At 27.6% G+C, this 21445-nt stretch overlaps 4 protein-coding genes across 7 annotated transcripts; 2 read left to right on the top strand and 2 right to left on the bottom strand.

Moving 5' to 3' along the window:
* Positions 1–337: 337 nt before the first annotated feature.
* On the bottom strand, positions 338–5752 carry LOC117204825 (chromosome-associated kinesin KIF4). 2 transcript variants are annotated; one of them, XM_033442590.1, is made up of 14 exons: positions 5580–5752; positions 4676–4901; positions 4145–4580; positions 3792–4057; positions 3268–3708; positions 2812–3199; positions 2329–2695; positions 1970–2258; positions 1740–1876; positions 1430–1615; positions 1181–1348; positions 905–1087; positions 755–831; positions 338–680 (listed from the first exon to the last, which is right to left on the bottom strand). In XM_033442590.1, the coding sequence occupies exons 2-14, from the start codon at positions 4899–4901 to the stop codon at positions 668–670; spliced, it is 3177 nt and encodes a 1058-aa protein (XP_033298481.1). In that variant the 5' UTR covers positions 5580–5752; the 3' UTR covers positions 338–667. The 2 variants fall into 2 exon arrangements, with proteins under 2 accessions (XP_033298481.1, XP_033298482.1); XM_033442591.1 differs by lacking the exon at positions 5580–5752 and adding an exon at positions 5522–5542.
* Positions 5753–5993: 241 nt separating this feature from the next.
* Positions 5994–8277, top strand: LOC117204827 (presenilins-associated rhomboid-like protein, mitochondrial). 2 transcript variants are annotated; one of them, XM_033442595.1, is made up of 10 exons: positions 5994–6118; positions 6333–6445; positions 6545–6632; positions 6717–6906; positions 7010–7111; positions 7179–7344; positions 7425–7642; positions 7717–7818; positions 7911–8008; positions 8078–8277. In XM_033442595.1, exons 3-10 carry the CDS (start codon positions 6574–6576, stop codon positions 8172–8174), a joined length of 1032 nt encoding a protein of 343 aa, XP_033298486.1. In that variant the 5' UTR covers positions 5994–6118; positions 6333–6445; positions 6545–6573; the 3' UTR covers positions 8175–8277. The 2 variants fall into 2 exon arrangements, with proteins under 2 accessions (XP_033298486.1, XP_033298485.1); XM_033442594.1 differs by having other exon boundaries at positions 5995–6118; positions 6333–6632.
* A 649-nt stretch (positions 8278–8926) lies between these two features.
* Positions 8927–14954, bottom strand: LOC117204826 (S-formylglutathione hydrolase). 2 transcript variants are annotated; one of them, XM_033442593.1, is made up of 14 exons: positions 14835–14954; positions 14115–14540; positions 13800–14021; positions 13458–13649; positions 13173–13388; positions 12727–13110; positions 12408–12662; positions 11821–12303; positions 11527–11739; positions 11222–11449; positions 10205–10275; positions 9590–9967; positions 9246–9471; positions 8927–9182 (listed from the first exon to the last, which is right to left on the bottom strand). In XM_033442593.1, the coding sequence occupies exons 1-14, from the start codon at positions 14937–14939 to the stop codon at positions 9000–9002; spliced, it is 3582 nt and encodes a 1193-aa protein (XP_033298484.1). In that variant the 5' UTR covers positions 14940–14954; the 3' UTR covers positions 8927–8999. The 2 variants fall into 2 exon arrangements, with proteins under 2 accessions (XP_033298484.1, XP_033298483.1); XM_033442592.1 differs by lacking the exons at positions 11222–11449; positions 11527–11739; positions 11821–12303; ... (5 more) ...; positions 14115–14540; positions 14835–14954 and adding an exon at positions 10561–10785.
* A 748-nt stretch (positions 14955–15702) lies between these two features.
* Positions 15703–18622, top strand: LOC117204871 (putative peptidyl-prolyl cis-trans isomerase dodo). Its single transcript, XM_033442685.1, has 3 exons — positions 15703–15911; positions 16459–16671; positions 16768–18622. The coding sequence occupies exons 1-3, from the start codon at positions 15857–15859 to the stop codon at positions 16986–16988; spliced, it is 489 nt and encodes a 162-aa protein (XP_033298576.1). The 5' UTR covers positions 15703–15856; the 3' UTR covers positions 16989–18622.
* The last annotated feature ends 2823 nt before the right edge of the window (positions 18623–21445 follow it).

Below are 21445 nucleotides of genomic sequence, written 5' to 3'. Positions count from 1 at the left end.
GGACTTATCTAAATATTTCTTTTAATTATTATAATACGAAAAATACATTTTACACGTAATCTGAAAAAAATATACGATAAATATATATGCCTGAAGTACTTTTCTAATTTTTAAAGTTAATAATGTATATTTTCTCTCTTATATATATGTACATTGCAGTTGTCACATGAAATTATGAAATTTAATAAAATGCGTATAAAAATTAGAAGTATGAGCACTTCTAATTGCATCATAATAGGGTTTGTCATTTTTGGAGGATTTGTGAACATACATACAAAATAAGATTGGGAAAAATGCATAAGACATTATATTTTATTATAAAATCAAGTAAAAGATTTTATTTTAATATCTAATAAGCATATTTGCAGCTAAATTTATTTACATTATATATTTACAATTATGTGACAAAATAAGATTTGTGCACTTAATTAAATAAGATAATATAATTGAATATTAGAACATAAGGTATTTTATTCAGTTAAGGTAAGATATTGAACTAAGCAATCAATAAAAAAAGTAATAAATAAATAAGAAAATAAATAAAACTTGAGTGTCAGAATGTAAAATCCAGTTGCCTCTTTGTAAAATGTTCTTAATATGAAACATGTCGTACACACAAATTGCACTTCCAGAAAATTGAGCTTTGCATTATTGATGATGGTGATATTCATTCCACTAGTCTGTTTGAAAAAAGAAGAGATTTAATAATATATAATTGTATGGATGAAATTACAAAAATATAATTTATATATACCTTGGTTTCTTTAGAAATTCATCGTCCTCTGCTTTTTCATCTTCTTTTGACTGATCCATAAATAATGTACGATTCAACTAAAGATAATAATGATAGATTTATGAAATAATTTTAAATGATTATTATTATTAGAAAGAATAACAAGCTTACATTTTTTTTATCTCTATTTTGACATTGGTCTTCCACACATTTACAATTACTGCCACATATAATTTTGTTTTTACGACAACGACAAATTCGTGTAGCACAACTCGTTTTACAATTACATTTTGCATCGCCATCTGATGTCCGTTTCAATGAATTACGGTCAAGTGATGAAGATTTTGTTGTATCCTGAAAATAAAAATTATATTATTTAGAATTAATAATATAAAGAATATTGTTTTAAATATCAAAGGTAATAAATTCTTAATTTCAATGAATTACCAAAAGACTCCGTATACGATTATAAAGTGGTGTTCGTGTCCAATCTGGATCTTTTTCAACATCATCTTCAATGGTACTATCATCTGTTTCGGAATGAATATCTTCAACCTGTACGTCTTTAATAGCTTTGGGTTTCACATTTTCCTTGTTCTGAATTTTACGTGGGAGCTGAAAAATTTACAAAACAATTTATAATATTTTAGTGGAGAATTAATTTTATCAATAATGAAATTAAGAGCGTATATTAACTGTGTGTTCTAGTTCTTCGCATTTTTGTTTGTAAAATTCCAATTTTTCTTTTAGTTTACTGTTATCCTCACTTTCATATTCTTTAATATTATGTGTATCATTTAATGCAAGTTGTTTTGACATACGCCTTTCTTTCTCTTTGACCCGGTATTCATTCAACCGTGCTTGCAACAGTTCATACTTTCCCTAAAATTACGTTTATTGTTAGAAACATAATAATTTTAAATTAGATTGTTGATATTGAACTTAAAAGAGTCTTGTTTAATTTATGTAAACTTTTAAATAGTCTATAATTTTCAAATATACAAACCTGAAGCTCATTGTATTCGTATTCCTTTACACATTGCTTTCTTCTACTCTCTGTAACATGTTTAAATAATAGTTCAAGAGCAATTTTTGCTCCTTCCATTGTATGTACTTTTTGCCATCTTGTATGTGCTCTACTTTCTAAATAAATACACATGTATACAATTAATAGTTGAACAAGGGAACTTACTACATTAACACGTATATCGTACATTTAGCGAATGGAACATTTACCTTGATCAGATTCAACTATTTTTTGCTGGAGATCGGTAATTTGCGTATTACGTAAATCTAGAAATTCAGTAAGTTCAGCAATTTTGGTCCCATTTACATCATCATCGTTTTGAAATTTTTCTAACATGCACGCCAATGATGCTCTATCTTGCATTAATTTTTCGAGAGAATATTCTGCATCAATGGTGCTCACCGATATTTCTATTTCCTGAGTTAACCAATTTTGAATTTTATCAGTATTAGTATTCATCTTTTCTTTTCTCACTCTTTTTTGCAAATCTAAAGCTTCCTAAAAATAAAGTAAAAGACAAAATTATTGTTCAATTAAAGCATTACAAACAAAAATCTTAATTCATTACCTTCAGTCTTTTATTAACAGCAAAAGCTTCTTCCATCTTTCTTTTGAAAACAGTTTCTTGTTTACTATGCCACAATTTTAAACGTGTCACTTCGTTCATTTGCTTTCTATTTTGATTTTTTAAACGGTTCAGTTCTTTTTCCTTTGATTCCTTCCATTTTGTAAATCTATCAGATTCATTGCGCATTTGTCTAATTAATTTTATTCTTGTTTGCTTTAACACGTGCATTTCGTTTGATAAATTTCTTATTTGTTGATCTTGCTTTTCTTTCGTTTTAACTATCCTATCTTGCTCTGATATCTTTCGCCTTAATTCTGTTATTTTTTTCTCTAATTCCTGTACCTTTTTACGTCTATTTTCTGCCAATCTGTAAAACAAACAAACTAAGTTAAAAAACTTGAAGAAATAACACTAAGTTAATGATTGCTGTAAATGAAGAAAATTAAAAAAATAATAATTTTTGTATTTAATTAAACTTCTTACTTTGACTTAGCATTATTTGCTTGTACGTTCTGTAGAGCTTGCAGAAGTTCTTCCTTTTCTATCTGAAGTGTTTTTATCTCTTGCTCCATTTCCTGTATTTCTTTGGAATAATCAATTGTTAGAGATGAGCTTTTTAAAAGCTGATGTATAAGACTCTCCTTAATAGCAAGTTCTTTGTTGATATTTTGAACTTCGTCATTCCTTTTAGCTTGGAGCAAAGTATGTTCTTCCTGTTTTTCATGAAAATCATCTAAACTATCTGGGGAACATACTTCATCCATACACATCTGTTCTGGGTCGTCTTCAGAGTTTATTGTAAATGTGTTTGCATTATCAGACGATATTTTTATGAGTTCTTCGGATGTTTTCTTCTGATCGTTTTGAATATCTATTTATCATAAATAAGGAAATATTTTCAGAAACTGTATATCAATAACTATTCCTTACGTTACTTACCAAGAATTTTTAAATACAAAGCTTCCAGTCTTGAACGATGTTCATTATGTTTATTAGGATCTTTATCAAAATCATCTAAAAGTTTTTTAGATTCTTCTAATATCTTTATCATGTCAGTTTGAATTTTTTCTCTAGCTTGCTCAGCTAATTCTGCCCTTTCATACATAACTACAGCCTCAACTAAATTACTATTTAACTTTTCCGTTAAATCCCTTATTTTTTTTTGTAAACATTGGTTTTTTGTGTGGAGTTCCTGATGTTCCAATGGACATGAGACCTTAATTTCATTGTCTACCAAAGCAAGTTTTAATTCTTGTACTAGTTTATTTAGACGATTTATTTCTGCAATTTGTGGATCTTGATTAACTACAGGTTTATTTTTTATTTTACATGCTCTGTCTGCATATCTTAATGTGCTTAGAGTTTCATCCAAGTTATAATCTGAAAGTATTTTATATAAAAGATAAGTTATTTTGAACATTAGTATTAAATACAAATATCTTAAATTTTATGACAATAATAACCTGCAGGACTAACGCATGCTATCATTAATGTTATGGAATTTCCACCAAGAGAATCTTGCAATAATCTTGTGAGTTTACTGTCTCTATAACCAACATATGCTGCAGGGCCACCCTCTCCTAATTGAGATATAACATTACCCAATGCTAACAAACCTCTATTTATATTAACTCCTTCTTTAAATCTTTCACCAGTTGCTTGTGTCTTTTTACTACGTTCAGATCCAGCTAAATCTACCAAATGAAACTTTGCAGTTGTTGCTGTATTGCTAGATTATATTAAAGTAGAAAAGAACAAAATATTTAAATATATTATAAATAAATCTTATTTTGTAATTTCTAGATATATTGCTTACAGGTCATTTTTTTTATGTTGATATACACATAAAGTGTATATTGCATGGCTTCTGCTACTTTGTGCGTTCATTGCAGTAGCACCTGTAGCACGTCCTAAAGATCCTTGTGTCAAGCAGTTTAATGCTTCTGTTGCAGTTTTAACTTCTTTTGCTACAAGTCCAGCAATCTTTATATTTTTACCATCATCTCTGATTTCAACAATAGACTGATTTCTTTGTTTATCAGTTAATAAATCATATAACTGTTCTTGATAAAGTTCCATAAACGAAACTGTAACTTTAAAACTCCAATCTTCCTTTGATGAAATTATATCAAATATATCATTCACCGATCTGGGTATAATGCCCATGTCTTCTTCTTCAATGTAATTTGTACCCATTGAATGAGTTTTACCACTTCCTGTTTGACCATAAGCCAATATAGTGACATTATAGCCTGCAAAGAAGGTATATAAATATACTACTACATTAATTGCAAAAATAAAATACAATTACAGTATTTTGCAGAATTATGTTTTAATATAATTTTACCTTGAAAAATATTTTCTACCATATTTTTAACAGCTGTATTATAGAATTCCTCTTGAGTAACATTAGGAGAAAATACGTAATTAAATGTAAAAGCTTTGGCTGTATTACATACAACAATCTGAGGTTCACCAGGAACAACATCTAAGCATGTTTGACATCCTCTTTCATTTTCACTCTTTATTAATGGACGAATGCGAACAGCAACTTTAACTGCATCTTCAGTCATCTGCAATAAAATGTTTATCTTTTAATATATACGTTTGTTTTAGAAAACTTATTAACTTTGGTCATTCTATTGATGCATGATGTCCTCATGAATTTTGAGAAGACCTTTTTTAATTACTTTATTGTAATGTGTATATATTATATGTGTTTTAGATGCATATATGCTATTAGTTTTGTAAGTATAGGAAGTAGGAAAGACATATATGCAGTTCAACCAATACTATATGATAATGCTCATAGTATAGTGTAAACAAAGTTACATTTGTCTGAGATTGATCTAAAAGTCATTGAAGAATCCTTTTCTCTAGATCTAAAGTTAAACATTAAAGCATATTTACGCTAGTATAAATAAATAAGATAATATACTAATTATACTAATTGTATAATACTATATATACTAATTGCATTGATAAGAAATAAATTTCACTGCTCGGAATATTTTAACTCTGGAAAATGCGTAATCCTGTTGAGACCTATGTTTCATAATTTTTGGAAGTCCACAATCCTATTAAAACCCACGTTTTGTAACTATTATTCTTTACTACCATATAAGCTTTACCAAAATATTCTAACAAATACTTATATCATTTCACTTAGAACATATTCATTTGTAACGATTACCTGATTTACCCCATAAATTTTAAACAAGACTTTGTTAAAAATAATCATAATTAATTACCTTTGAATCGTTCACCGTAAAGCAGTGATGTCTTTATATAAATTATACCTTATTATACAGTAGCAATAATAACAGAAATTATTTTTTAATCACGGTGGATCGGTGATAAATATGCTGAATCAGTTAATTTTAAACTTGAACACAGACTGCTTGAATCGAATCAACCGTTGACCGTTACTGATGGATTTGAAATTATGCGGTTTCGAATAAAGTATCCGATTCGCATGTAAGTTTCTTCGACTATAGTTTAATACTTCTAATTGGTCGACGAAATTTAGAAACCCTGTTAAAATTAAGTATGGATAGATTTTTATTAATATGATGAAAGTTAAATGAATGTGTGTCAAAAACATAAATTAAGAACACAAAAATAATTTCTTTTTTCGTTAAAACGTATTTTCTTATCCTTAGCATACCTAATTCTCATGCATGGAAATGCATATTTGTGATACTGGCATTAAAGTTTTCAGTGTAAAATTTTCACGTATGTATTTAATAACATAATCATTACATGTTAAGCAATAAATAAAACGATTGCAGTTACCTGTAAGTATACTTTTATGCCGTTCTATAATTATGACATATATATACAATACATATATTACAATATATATATACCTGATATGTAATTAACATATGTGCCTACTTGACAAAATTACGGCAGATTACAAACTCATACGTCAACTACTATAATATTTGATTTGTGATAAACTCTCGTACAAATTAAAATAATTTATAGCTATATATTTACAGTATAAAGGGGCGCGACCTTAATCATACAATTGGAAAACGACTACATTCAAAAATTGCTGATTGTTTATTTTTAAACTTATGAGAAAACTTGACATAAGTGATTTTTATAAAAAGTGAATAAAAGTGTGAATTATTATAAGAATTAATGATAGGAGTGAATAATATCTGACTATAATATTATGTGACAAATTTTTTTTATAAAATCAATGTAGGGTTGACGATATTTTTCTACTGTTTTTGGATGGCCTACAATATGGCTCTTAGGTCATTTTTACATATAGGTAATAGTACATATAAATGGTAAGATAGTTTTTTATATCTCAAATTTTTATATTCATTAATAATTTCATATCACTTACTTATAGTTATATATTCTTTTTTCAGTGTTTTTACTACAATAAAGTTTAAACCTAAATTATATGTAGTTGAAGGATATAAACAAATTAGAAATTTTCATAAGTTCAGAGGTAAAACAAAACTATCACAATCATCAAATTCACTACCAGAAGAATTCCTTAAAAAGCAATCAGGATATTTTCCCAATTTATGGAAACCATTTACCTTTACTATCATAGTAAGCGATTGTTAAGATATTAAATTTTATTTCAATTTATACTAAGTTAATTTAAACATAATCCATTGTTTTAGTATTATAAGTTTTCTTGTGTTTAATTCAGTTTAGTGCAACAACATTTATTGCGGCTGCCATTTGGGAATATGAACGTGTCAGGGATAAAACCTATAGGATAATCAGAAGTTACAAACAATGGGGAATACATGTTTGTATATTGAGATTCATATATAGATTTATTAAAATATTTTATTGCTACATATTACTTTATTTAGCGAACAGGATGGAGACATACAATGGAGAATTGGTGGAAAAACTTATCAGAAGGAGAAAGAATATTTATTCCTATATGTTTCTTAAATGTGTTGGTATTTTTGTCATGGCATATACCAGCATTTCGATTGACAATGTATCGATATTTTTCATGCACTCCTACCACTAGTGAGTAATACATATCTTTAAAAATATTTATTATAATATGGGTATATATAAGAGTATTAAATTCTATACTATTAATCAAGGTAGATGTTGGCCAATGTTGTTTGTAACATTTTCGCATTGTTCCCTTCTTCATTTAATTGTCAACATGTATGTATTATATGGTTTCTCTAAAATTGCTGTGGCTCAACTGGGTAGAGAACAATTTTTGGCACTTTATTTAATTAGTGGAGTAGTATCTAGTTTTTCAAGTTATTTATATAAAGCTGTTGTTGGAATAAGAGATCCTTCCTTGGGAGCTGTGAGTATTGATTAAAATTTAATATAAATATGATTTTAAATGTAACAATATTCATACTAATAATTGCAACATAGTCAGGAGCAATAATGGGTATCTTTGGATTTGTATGTACTCAGTTTCCAAATGCATACCTATCTATTATTTTTCTTCCAATGTTCACATTTACAGCGAGTATGGTATGTATAATTTCATTTTAACTGCATAAAGTTTGAGTTTTATATGTGAATTAGTTTATATATCTTTTTACTAAAAATATCTATGTGATCAGGCCATGAAAGCTATAATGGGTTTGGATACTTTGGGATGCCTTATGCGTTGGCAACGTTTTGATCATGCAGCACATTTGGGTGGAGCATTATTTGGAATGTAAGCCCTTGTACAAAATTTATAAAAATTTATATATTTTCTTATATTCTTATATATTCTTTATTATAGATTTTGGCAAATGTGGGGTAGTGCCAATATATGGCAAAAACGTGAACCAGTATTAGTATTTTGGCATCAAGTCCGTGAACCACCTAGATCTAATTAATACCTCCTTGTTATAAAATTGATACTAATACATATTATATATTTGTAATATTATGAAAAATTTTGAAAGTTATAAGAAGTGGAATTATATAAGAAAGAAAATGTATTTATTTTGTTCTTTATAATTTATGATAAAATTATTAAAAATTTTATAGTAAGGAAGAAGATACACAATTTGGGGTACACGGGCTTGGAATGGTCTGGCAAAATTCAGGTGGAGCAGGTGAGATCTCGATACGTGTATTACTCAAGATTCCGAGAGTCATTTCGAATCGATTCGGTAATAATTAATCAGGAACGATACTATCCTTTCCTAATAAGTAAATCTTGGTTTCCTGAACAGATTGCATCTGAGTTCATGCTTACATACAGGGTGTTCCATTTAAGTAAGAACAGTGGGATACCTCATAAGGGATTGAAGTTATTAAAAAAATGTTTTAACAAAAGTTTGTTTGGTTCGAAAGGGGACGTCATATGGTACAAATTATTTTTTTACGGGTCGAGTAGTGAGAAGATTTTAAGATCATCATTTTCCTAAATAGGGTCATATATTTTTTAATAGGGAATCACCTGATCTCACCTGAATTTTTTTGATTCGTACCAAAGCTTGGGTTCCCAAGTTTCGGAACGATTCCGCATACTACATACACAGAACAAAAATAAGTAATTGTTATATTTTGCATATGCATAATTTATATAATTAAATATTATATCTCTTTTGAGCTATTATTATTATTATTATTATCATTATTGTAACGTTTATTTTTATTTAAGAGTTATTTCTCAATGACAAAAATATAAAAAAAAAATAAGTACATATATTAAATTAAGATTTAAGATATTTTACATGATGTTTAATATGATCTTCTATGAATGTAGATATAAAAAAGTAACTATGATCATAGCTTTCTTGAAATCTAAGAACTAAAGATAATCCAGCATCTTTTGCAGCTGATAGTAAATTTTCTGGTAGCAATTGTCCATTTTTCAAGAACTTATCTTCTTTTCCCTAAAATTATACACTCATTTATTAAAAAACTTTATTTCATAATATAATATCATAGTATAATACCTGGTCAACCAAAATATCCAAAGGAGGTCCATTGTACTTTTTAGCTAGTTCTGTAGCATCCCATTCTCTCCATGCAGCGTTAGTTTCTGTCCCACCCAAATAACCGGAGAAAGCCTTTTTCCCCCATGGACATGAAATTGGATTACTTATAGGTGCAAAAGCAGATACTGTTTTGTATAAACCAGGATTTTTTAAAGCACATATTAAAGCTCCATGTCCACCCATACTATAGAATTTATAACAAAATTATATGCAGATTCTCATTATTAAAAACTAATGAATAGATCAACTTAGAAACTAAGTAACCCAATTATTAAATAATCAATGGTTGTCCCACTGTTTACCTATGACCCATTATGGATTGTTTGTCCGGTAAAACAGGAAATTTTTCATTAATCAAAGCTGGTAGTTCCTTAGTAACATAGCTATACATTCTATAATGTTTTTTCCAAGGCTCCTTTAGTGCATCAACATAAAAACCAGCACCAGTTCCAAAATCCCAATCATCATCTTCTCCAGGTATATTAAGATTGCGAGGGCTAGTATCAGGTGCAACTAAGATTACTCCTTGTTCAGAAGCATATTTTTGTGCACCTGCTTTCTGGACAAAATTAGCTTCTGTACATGTCAAGCCAGATAACCAATAAATGACGGGTACAGGTCCTTCTTCCACTTGCGGTGGTAGGAAGATTCCAAAATTCATTTTACATCCTAATTCATAGCTGTGTTATAAAAAAATTGGTTAAACTCTACTCCAGGAGACCACAAATTATTGACTTTTTTTCTGCAATTTTGTAGTTTTCGACGTATAGAATAAGAAAACACAAGTTTTAAGGCGAGGAATCCACTATTTCAAAAGTTATGACTATGTGAAATTGAGCATTTTTAGAATATTTTACACGTTAAATAATCTTGCGTTTCAATAATTTCGATATAAAAAATATAATATTACACAGTACCTTTCGTGTGAATAGACTTTCTGCCATCCGCCGAAAACTTTGTTGCTAGAAACTTCGGTAATATCTGGCATCTGGAAACATTTTTCCATGTTAGAACTAATTAAATTTTTACATTTTAACTACTTTTATATATATTTCAATAATTTTGTTTGAACATCGTTACTTCATTCATTATTAGAGGGTTATGTAGGGTTAATAAAAAATTGAAATCATTCGGCACATTTAAAATCTTATGTTATTTGAAATAAAAAGGAAAAAAGAAAGGTTTATTTTATTAAATTAACTGTTTTTTTTATTCTTCCTTAATTTTGTAATATATTTAAAATATAAAGTAGGTATTATTGTGATTATCATACCTTTTATTATAATGCGAAAAATTACGTACAATATCTGTGATTTGCCACGGACTTTGAATAGTTATGAGTTATAAAACTCTTAATATAATAAAACTATCAGTTATACATAATCAACATGATGCATGCGTAATCAAATAAATTGATAACAGTTTTGGGAAACACTCGTATATGCTGAATCTATAGTATAAGTTATGTATGTTTCATTGTAATGAAAGAAAGTAATGTAACCTAAAAGTAATTAGCTGGTGTTTTAATATATATTAAATGGGTACCATATTTCTAAAAGTCCCGTTTTTGGCGATAAATCATTTTTCATTAACATTTTTAATTATCTTTTAAATATTGCTTAAAATTCTTATTTTACATGCTATTCCTGGTAAATATATATAATAAGAAATAAATTAATATACAATGTTTAAAAAATTATATTAAAAAGCTTTTTTCATTGATTGTACTTGCACGGAAGCTTCTACAGATAATTGTTTCTGCTTTATATTCCTCCTTGATGTACTTTGTATTGGAACAACTGAAATATAATAATTTTAGATGACTGATAAATTTTTATAATTTAAATTATTATATATGCTTTTATGGACATACTTTCGAATTGTGGTTCTATATTGATGACATTTCTACTACTTCCCTTAGATGATCCATAAACACTTTCTCTATTTGTACTTTTTGGTAAACATTCTGATAAGTTTGTATTACTATGAGAATGATTAGATCCCGGCGATTGGCCTAATAAATTTGTAGGTAACTGTATATTCTGTGATGCTAACAATTTTTTAATGTAAGGCTCAACTTCTATATGATGAACTGTAAATTCTGCAATATCTTGCAAAGCAATGGAATTTTGTTCTTGCAGTTCACGTAATTCTATCTCTTTCTATTGAATGTAAAGTAAGATAACTTTATATAATATATTTTATAGTTACTATAAAATACATTATGTAATTTACAAACCTGTTGTATGAGCACAGTTTTGTCTCCTGTACTTTCATACAATCGTTGAATACTTTTCTGGGCATTCTGTAAACTTTTATCAGCTCTTGATATTTTTTCTTTTTGTTCACGAATGTGATGTTTCAAGTCAGTTAAATATTGGTTTTTATTTTCTTTGCATTCTTGAGTTTCCTCTATATTTTCAAGAATTTTCACATAGTCATTTTGTATTTTCTATTAAAATCATTTTATTTTATGATTGGATATACTTCTTATTTCTTAAGATTATGTTCAACTAAGTATATTGTAGAATACCTGCATATTTTCAGTTAAACACTGTAATTCTTCCTTTTTTTGCTTCAAATGTTGTTCTGCATTCTGCAGTTCTTCATCCAATTTTTTATGTTCTTCTATCTCTGGTTTATTTTGATCATCTGTTGTTAAGGATACCTTATATTTGTCATTACAAACATTTATTACTCGTAATGTATTTTCCATGGCTTGTATTTCATCTTCAGTTTTTCTTATTGTTTCATCTAATTGATCACCCTGTTCTTGTAAAAGATATCTTTCTTGTGCACTTTGAATCTTCATATGAGTAGTACTCATTGGAGTTCCATCAGGATTAGTACCTAACAATGCTATGTAATTGTCATACCTTGCCTGTAATTGCTTTATTCGTGTTTTTCTCTCAGCAATAGCACTTCTTAATTCTGAACATTTACCATCTACAATTCTTTTTTGTACTATTAGAGATTCCTTCTGTACAACAATTTCTGCTTTTCGTTCCCGCATTGCCTAAATAATATTATCAAAATTTTATATGTTACTTTAATATTTTAAATTGCTAATTATTTAATATTTTTATTAATGTTAAAAGTATTATCCTATGAAAAACGTACTGCTTCTAATTCAAGTCTATATCTTTCCAAATCATAAACATTTTCTCCTATATTACACATCATTTTCTCCATTTGAGATACTCTAAGTCGTAGCATACTTTCTTCTACTTGTTTCTCCTCATAACAATTTTGAGCAGCTTTTAATTGTTTTTCTCCTGCATTCATTAGAAGAACAAGATCTTGTTTTTTATTTTGTAAATATTCTAATTCATTGTTATCTTGTGCTATACTATTTGAAATTTTCCTCATATTATCCTATACAATAAGCAAATATGTTCAGTGTATTATTTTGTAAACAAGTTATTTTGAAACAACTTACTTCTAAAGCGGCAATCTGTTTTTGCAATAACTTAGACACTTTCATTTTTTCATCTAAAGTATTTTGAAGATCTTCAATCTTTTTTTGTTTTTTCTCAACTTCAGACTTGTTATATTCAAGCCCTTTTAATCTGTTCAATTTCATCTCATATTTTCGCACTTCGAATTCTGCTTGGTAGGATACTTCCTTTTTATCCTCTAAAATATGTTCTTCTTTGGTATGTAATTTGTCTAAATATTCGCATTTTTTAGATTCCTTTTCATATTCCATCTTTAAAACTTTATTCTCATTTTGTAAATCTTTTATTTGATTCATTACACGTAAATTTGCCATTTGTAATCGATTCATTTCTTTAGTCATTTTGGACTTTTTTTTCTCTTGCTCCTATATTGTTTCATAATATATTATTTTATTTTATATAACAACAATTATTTAGCAATAAATACCTCTATCATCTCTTCTAGTTCTTTTGCCTTTTCTTCAATGTCCACTTTTTGATTGGTAATGTCTTGCAATTTTGCAGTTAAATCTATTACTTGTTTATCTATTTTCTCTATTTTTGTATTTTTAATTTGAATTTGTGATTCCTTATGTTTTATGTCAGCTCTTACTTGCTGCACACGTTGTGTCAACTCTTTCACGATACCTTTTTGTATAACAAGCTAAAATTTTAAAATAGAGAAAGATTTTAAGGAGGAGGACTTTAGAAGTACTTTGACTTATATTCTTACTTGATTTTCGTATGAAGTAATCATTTCTTTCATGTTGCCCTGTTCTTCCTTCATTGTAGTAAGCTCCTTTTCTAATTTTTTAATTGAATCTTGAACTTGCTTATTATTCTCAATTTGCTCCATCAAGAATTTTTCTGATTCTTGAAGTACTTTTTTTTTATCTTGAGAAATTTCGTACAATGCTTCGGTTTCCTTGTTAAATAATTTATTATAATTACTATATTACAATTAGTACACTTAAAATTTAATTGAAGCTAATAAGTATAATAAATAACAAGAAATATTTAAATTTTACTAAAACTATTGTTTAATATAAGAACATAATGAGATGTTTAGTTATACTTGAATGACTTTCTTGATATCATTATTTCTTTGTTGTAACATGATTACGCTTCCTTTCCATTGATTAAACATTTGCCGGTATTCTATCAATGCTTGATTATACAATGCAGATGTTCGATTAAGTATAATCTCCACTTCCCGCGCTTCATTAGTTGTTTTAATAATTGAATCACGATATGTTTGCAATTCTTTGCTAAGTTTCTGTCTTTTTAATTCCAGTTCCTAAATAACAGAAAAATCAAATAAATACAATGAAATCTTTGTATGTATATCACACTAGTGCTTCATTCTTAAATTTGTTTACTTTTCTTTTACCTTATATTCTTTTAAGTCTTCTTTCATATATTGTGCTATTAATTCATTATTATTTTCATTTTCATTTAATATCTCCTCCATTTCTCGTAGATTTTTTTCATCATATTTTAGTGTATTTTTCGATATTTCTATTTTCTTTATCATTTTTTGTAATTCTTTCTCAATGTTTGTTACCATCTCATTTACTTCTTGCCATTCTTTTTGAAAACGTCGCGCTTCTTGGCGAAGGCTCGATTCAGTGTTACAACTCAATCGGTAATGATGGTCTTCAGTTTTAAGTTGCGCCGAATGAGCGGTTAAAAGTTTTTGATTTATATTCTGCTCTGTCATTAAATTGTTAATATGCTTTTTCATCATCTTAATTCGTTCTTCCGTTGATTCGAGTTTCGTACTTAAATTTTCTTTTAGTTTCATTTTCCTTTCAATCTTTTAATAAAAAATTATGTATAAATATTATGAAAAATTAAACAAAGTAAATATAACATACGTAGAAAATAATAGATTAAGTAATATTTCAAGCTATTACTTATATTACTTATATATTTCTATAAATAAATAATAATACCAAACTAATAATTTATTATAATAAATATTTATTCATACTACTGTGCAAAAATTTACTGTGCCTAAAACTGAAGCGTGCAACAGAACAGACAAAAGAATTTATACATAATGTGCAAAACGCGAGTGAAATTAGTATAGCATAAATGATTGTATTACTTCTTCTTCTAATCGTTTATTTTCTTCATTTGCTACCGGTATTCGAAATCCATCATTCCACCCTAACTCAGTCAAAACTGCATCAATGTTATTATTCATTGTCATATTTAGTTTTTATTCTTCGTTTAAACAATGTTCTGAAAGATAAATTGATGCACGTTTCAAAGATTTAATGTACAGAAAAAGCGTTTATAGTTTGTCGTCATGGTAACCATGTTTTGTCGATAACGGTAGTGCGTAAATTATAGCAAATTTTTTATTTATTTTATGACCACTTTTCAATTTTGTTGCAAAAATATGTATGCTGGTTTACGAATTATTAAAATAAATGCATATATCTTTCCTAATATGAAATTTGTATGGAGTTCGAGTTCGAATTTATTTTTTCTCCTAGATTACATATTTATTTTCAAAAGATCGCGTTTTCAAGAGTTATTTACTATCAGAGAGGAAGTTGTCCCTTTGCTACTATCTATCTGCCTTTATTATGCCCAGCCAGAGAAAAAATTCCTCTCTGCTCCAACGTAAGGTATTTCCTGTACAGAATTTATATCTTATACCAGCTTATACTATATAGCATACGGCCAAATAAATAGCTCTTGATACTTGCTAGGGAAAACATTTCGAAAATTGAGCTGTGAAAAATCAACATGGAAGACAATAAAGTTTTTGTTCTTGCGAGACAGATATAGATAAGTAGAGTGTTTCTGTCTTTATCTGAGACATTCATAGCATGTCACGCATGCGCAGAATAAGAACCTTCTTGTTTCCCATGTTGATTTCTCACGACTCAATTTTCGAACGGTTTCTTCCATGCTTTCGATATATGAATATCGATTAGTCTTAAGTCTCTGTTAATATGATCGTGGTATAGTATATGTTTTCTAAATTCTTTAGGGAAAGATAGTTATTTTATTGATAAAGTTGCTTAAACTGGTGTACATGCTGATATGTAACTAGATATAGTGAAAACGTGTTTGCTGTGTTTGACGTGAGACAAGAGTAGAAAAATATTGGAAACAATGGCGGACGAAGAATTACCAGCGGGTTGGGAAAAACGTTTAAGCAGATCTACTGGTACGTTAATTTATTGAGTATTCAAGAAATTATCTAAAAAATACTTAACAAAAATTAATTATTTACTTCATTATCATATTTTTTGTATTAGTTACGGTATTTCATTGTATCGGCTATAATATGGAACATACGGCCGGCATTTTTCCGGGAAACTTATATTACACTTGCTAAAATTTTGTTATTACAAGCATAGTTGTTAACAAATTACGAAAATTTAACGAATGTATACGTTCTTTCTTTTATTGTGATAATATTACAATCATTCACGAAACTAACATGGCATTAAATGTTTTAAAAAGTATATAGTTTTATTACGTCAAAAATGTTAAATAACTTGTCAATTTAAAAAGATATTAATAATTTGATAGCTTTTATTTGTTATCAACATGATAATTTGTATAATAATATTTATTATACTTTAAGATATTTTGTAAAGTATTTTGTATAATAATACAAAACAGTATATTTAATATAATATAGACCATGATATATATTCCCTGACTTAAAACATCCATGATGTACTATTAATCAATATATTTTTTTATAGGACAACATTATTATTTAAATGTTTATACTAAAGAAAGTCAATGGGATAGGCCAGATAAACCAGCTGATCCATCTGGAAATAATAAAGGAGATGGTCCAGAAGAAGTTCAGTGTTCTCATTTGTTAGTAAAACATTCAGGTTCTAGAAGACCATCTTCCTGGCGAGAAGAAAATATCACAAGATCAAAGGAAGAAGCTCTTGAACTTATTAAATGTAGGATATCAATAACTTTTACTTTGTTCTATTTTACTATAGCAATGTAGTGGTGATCTTTATTATATGTTTTTATAATTTTATTTACAAACCTAGCTTACAGAGAACAAATAGTGTCTGGAAAAGCAACATTTGCTGAACTTGCTTCAAAGTATAGTGATTGTAGTTCAGCCAAGCGAGGTGGAGACTTGGGACCATTTAGTCGAGGTGCAATGCAAAAGCCTTTTGAACAAGCAGCATTTGCTCTCAAAGTTGGTGAATTGTCTTCACCAGTTCACACAGATAGTGGTATTCATATCATTCAGCGAACAGCATAAAATATACTAACCTCCAATAAAGTATTAAGTTCTTTAAATAAAATTTTCCTCAGTTTTGCCGATAAAATATGCCCACAAGGTAGGAAATTTTCATAATTGTATTCAGAATTGAATATGTTTGCTTTCATGATGAACAATTGTTTATCTAAGGACAAGATGTAAATTATATTTTCTTCTCATAATCCAATGTCCAATTATATATTTATGTCTTCCAGAAATTTTAGCCCAAGTAGTATATTATAAAATTTTTATTCAATAATGTGTGCATACAGTGAAAACAACAAAATTTTTTATGAATAACACACGATAAAATAGATAAACTTTATGTATACCTTTAACAGTAACATTTAATCTAATTTGCTAACCTTACATTCCTTAAAGGTAAAAAGATAAGCAATGATTAGATTAACAAACGTTTTTATTGGTTTTTATTTCATGTAAAATATAAAGTATTTTCTAAAAAAAGAAACAAATATTTAAATTTCGATTCTTTTCCTTTTCTAGTTTATTCTAATGTAAAAAGCATTTTTCATTACATTGATCCAGTGCATCAATTACTATAAGTCTTAATATGAATATCTGTGAACAACACAAATAAGAACCATGAAAAACGAGGTTTGTTACATTCTCTTGTATTACAGTGAAAAATGTTTTATTAATCTTAAATTAAATTGCTAAATAAATTTCAAATGAAATGTTTTAATCTACAAATAAGATGAATTTAACATTAATAAAATAAAATACAAATATGTATAATTACGAAGTTTTTGCTCAAACACGGACAGTTATTCATATCATAATTTTAGTATTATTGCAGCTTATTTTCTAAATAGATATACTACTTTTTATTACTCAGAAGACATTTATATACAATTTAGTTCAAGCATTTTTATTTATGTTTATTTCAGTTCTCATTATAAACAATTTTCTTTAAACACTAAACAATATAGAAATATGTATGTTCCTAAATTTTGTTAGATGTTGTAAACGTGTCATTAAAAATAGGATCATCTAAAATCAATTAATGGTAAATTTTAACAAACATAAGTTACATACAGTTTTTATTTTATTTTAGTAGTTTTGCGAAAAAAAGTTCTTAATTCAGACGTGATATAAAAGAAATTTGTTCAGAGATTATAACATTCTCAAGTTTTCTAGTCTATCATCCATACTGAGAATTTGCTGTATTTCTAAAAACTGTGAATATTTGTGGAATACATTCTACTTATTATGTTAAGTTATATGTGTTATAATTGTTACAATTATTTCTTATTGTTTAGCTTACAATGCATTTAATTTAATCTATACGTATGTACAATATGTATGTGTGACTTTGTTCCTCAAAGATGTATTATGAAGTAAAATTAATGCAAATACACAATACAATGCATTTATCTAAATCAATGAAACAGCATGTTTAAATTAAAATTAATTAGGCATATACGGATACTAATTGCTTTTTTAGTACATATAATTATTACATGAGCGTTTGTGCACTTTGTTTTTAATAAAATTGTTACTTATGAATAAACTGCTATTTTCTCAATAGTAGTGATGATAAATGCATTATTCTATTAAAAAAATGTATTCAAAAAGAACTACGAGAAACAATGAAATATATATAACAAACATTACGATGCAGTTTGTTTATTTGTGTCCTGAAATGACCGAATAATCGAAATTATAGCTTTTTCTTAATATGAATGAAAAAAATGACTGTGATCATAAGGTTACTGCATCATCTTGATAGTTTCGGTTTAATTATTCAATGCCGAATTGTTAATGTACACGCTGTGAACGTATTACGTTATCTATTATTTGTATATACCGTCCTACAACCAAAGGAAATCCGTTATTCAATCACTTCCCTCTCAGTTGGGAACCCCACATGAAGCTTGTTTTAAATCATTATATAATCACAAGTATGAGCATATATTCGCTTGTACTAAGGGGACAGAATATGATTGGCACAATATTCTAGAGGACGTTGCATATCTACAATGTTGTATACGCTTTAAATATAAACGATTATCGCGGTTCAGTAGGTCAGCTTAAAGGTGACAAGCTTGTACTATATTCTTTTTAAATCACTTTCTTTTAGTAAAACAATAGATGAAAATTTTTGTTAATTGAAAATTAGAATCTTAGAAAAAAGATACATATTTGTAAGAAATTGGAGTCAAGGTTAATAACATTTTATTTCTGAACTTATTTTGTTGTTTTAACTGGTTAATTATTGTTATTATGCATGCATATCCATTTATTTATTGCGTGTTTATCGTTAGATAATAATATCAACTGCCTTTACGACAAATGATCATTCATGATTGCTAAAATTGTTCAATGACAATTTTCTCTAATTTTTAGACAGTTTGTTGATTTATTTAAATAAATTGGTCACGTTATTCATAAAATCACGATTGTACATGCAAGTTTTGTACGATCTCGTGATTAAGATCATGCGGTTTATTCTTTCTTCTCGTGAATACATGTTCCATTGCTTCGATAATAAAAAAGAAATAAAGTAATTGTAACAAGAAGGAGGAAATTTTGAAATATGATACGCTTTTGACGCACGAATGTAATAAAAGCGGATATCACTGATGCGTCGGTTGGAGTACACACACAACTTAATTGGCTATTTTTGTATAGTTTATGTCGAGATATTTATTACTGGGCAGTAAAAACTCGAGGTAATATCAATTTTGAAAACCAAAATGAAACTTTTTGTGTTAAAAGGTCATTAATTACATAGTGAAGATATATATTATAAATTAAATACAATAATTGAATAATCATGATTAATTGCAATAATATGTACATATTATATTTTATAATCGTTTAATTCACAGTTTATTCTCCATTTATGAAATAATATGATTATCTACATAGATAAGCGTTTATTGTAATTCTTATTCTATGAAAAAAGTATGTTAATTTTCCTTTTTCTTATATAAATTAATGTATATCTTTTTATAAAAAAATATCTACAATATATCGCTATACACGTATTAATTGTGATGGCCTCTTCAAAAGTATCGTTAAATATCTCTCACATTAATTATTTACTATTATTTATTGTTGTGTCTAAGGAAAATTGACGTAAGTGATTTCATAATTCGCGTCTGAACGAACTAGCTTCACTGAGGCAACTCTCGGAAGAAAATCGGTTACTTTGTAGTAAATTACTTTCTACGCGTCAGCAATGGATGACATATCAAATTTTATGATTAATATTAATTTTAACGATTATATGAAGTGGTCTAACAAGGAAAAGTGAAAAATTCCGATTTTAGTTTTAATTTCAAAATTTGCGTTATCGTAAAACTTGATGAATTACATAGATAGTAAATTAGTTTTTTAATGAAAATTTACGTTGAAAAAACGAAATCAGCGCTTATAACTTTTGGAAATTTCCAAGTTACGAAGTTCTCTGTTCGTAAATAAAAAAAATTATTAAGATTGATTTTATTTTTAAACGTGGAATTTAAATTTGTCGGTATGGCATGATGCCTACGATATAGTAACGAACGTTTTCGAGAAATGATTTAAATTGAAGGAAGATATTTCTTAATAGATAAAAACACGAGGATGATACATATATTTCAAAATGTCAATTTTATGACTAAGATCGGTTCCATAATTATCAGCGCACCTGGTACATAGTATGTGTAAGTACTTAGCTGTATGCATACTTGTGTGCACGACGGTTTCTTAATTCGAAGAATTTATTAGGTTCTTTTCTGTTTCACATACTTCACATTCCGATATCAATTTGAAAAAAAAAAATTATTTTCGTAATCGATAATTATCTGAATTTGTCATTTGAATCATGTGGGTGACATTTTATTGAGTATGATTCACGTTTGTTATTGTATATGGTTGCTACAAAATAAACAAACAATCATATAGCAATTATCTAAAGATGGATTATAGGGTTAAATTAGGATTAAACTCATTTATTGATAATAAACGAGAAGTATAATTATCTACTTTTAATGTAATCTTTACCTAAGGTATTTTTTAATTGTTTATAACAAACGTAATAAGATAAGACATTCCAGTAAACGTTAATTTTTAAATAACGATATAATACAAAGGTAAAATACTTTATAAAATTATTTAAGGACGTTCGAAATTTGTAATTTTTTCATTGAATGTTTGTAGTTTATCATTTTCTTCGAGTTCTTCTCATTCTTTATTTCAGATTTTTAACATTGTTTACAACTGCTTAATACAATGTAAATGTCTCTACAAACAAAAATCTACCCAAAATACACATATTTTATCATGATAGTGTAACAAATTGAATATCGTGGGAATCCGTGTATCGTTCACAGCATACTAAACTTATAACGCAGGGTGTCGTTTTAAAGGATGTTTAAATAATTGAGATTATTATATGATTACGATGCATATGAATTACATATTATATAATGAATCCCCGCTGTGTAATA

Source organism: Bombus bifarius, unplaced genomic scaffold, assembly GCF_011952205.1.
Source record: "Bombus bifarius isolate JDL3187 unplaced genomic scaffold, Bbif_JDL3187 scf7180000007984, whole genome shotgun sequence".
In the NCBI taxonomy this organism is placed as follows: domain Eukaryota; kingdom Metazoa; phylum Arthropoda; class Insecta; order Hymenoptera; family Apidae; genus Bombus; species Bombus bifarius.
The sequence above is the reverse complement of the archived record's forward strand: the minus strand, read 5'-3'. Positions and strand labels throughout refer to the sequence as shown.

What these genes read in the sequence shown, in the direction of transcription:
- LOC117204825 (XM_033442590.1), bottom strand. Translation starts at nt 4,901, where the DNA reads ATGACTGAAGATGCAGTTAAAGTTGCTGTTCGCATTCGTCCATTAATA. An exon ending in CAACATAAAAAAAATGACCT is followed by an intron (nt 4,058 to 4,144) that starts GTAAGCAATATA and finishes AATATAATCTAG; the next exon opens with CAATACAGCAACAACTGCAA. An exon ending in GCAAATAATGCTAAGTCAAA is followed by an intron (nt 2,696 to 2,811) that starts GTAAGAAGTTTA and finishes TTTGTTTTACAG; the next exon opens with ATTGGCAGAAAATAGACGTA.
- LOC117204827 (XM_033442595.1), top strand. Translation starts at nt 6,574, where the DNA reads ATGGCCTACAATATGGCTCTTAGGTCATTTTTACATATAGGTAATAGT. An exon ending in GAGATCCTTCCTTGGGAGCT is followed by an intron (nt 7,643 to 7,716) that starts GTGAGTATTGAT and finishes ATTGCAACATAG; the next exon opens with TCAGGAGCAATAATGGGTAT. An exon ending in TCACATTTACAGCGAGTATG is followed by an intron (nt 7,819 to 7,910) that starts GTATGTATAATT and finishes CTATGTGATCAG; the next exon opens with GCCATGAAAGCTATAATGGG.
- LOC117204826 (XM_033442593.1), bottom strand. Translation starts at nt 14,939, where the DNA reads ATGACAATGAATAATAACATTGATGCAGTTTTGACTGAGTTAGGGTGG. An exon ending in AAGACTTAAAAGAATATAAG is followed by an intron (nt 14,022 to 14,114) that starts GTAAAAGAAAAG and finishes TCTGTTATTTAG; the next exon opens with GAACTGGAATTAAAAAGACA. An exon ending in AAACTGTGCTCATACAACAG is followed by an intron (nt 11,450 to 11,526) that starts GTTTGTAAATTA and finishes TACATTCAATAG; the next exon opens with AAAGAGATAGAATTACGTGA.
- LOC117204871 (XM_033442685.1), top strand. Translation starts at nt 15,857, where the DNA reads ATGGCGGACGAAGAATTACCAGCGGGTTGGGAAAAACGTTTAAGCAGA. An exon ending in ACGTTTAAGCAGATCTACTG is followed by an intron (nt 15,912 to 16,458) that starts GTACGTTAATTT and finishes ATTTTTTTATAG; the next exon opens with GACAACATTATTATTTAAAT. An exon ending in AGCTCTTGAACTTATTAAAT is followed by an intron (nt 16,672 to 16,767) that starts GTAGGATATCAA and finishes TTACAAACCTAG; the next exon opens with CTTACAGAGAACAAATAGTG.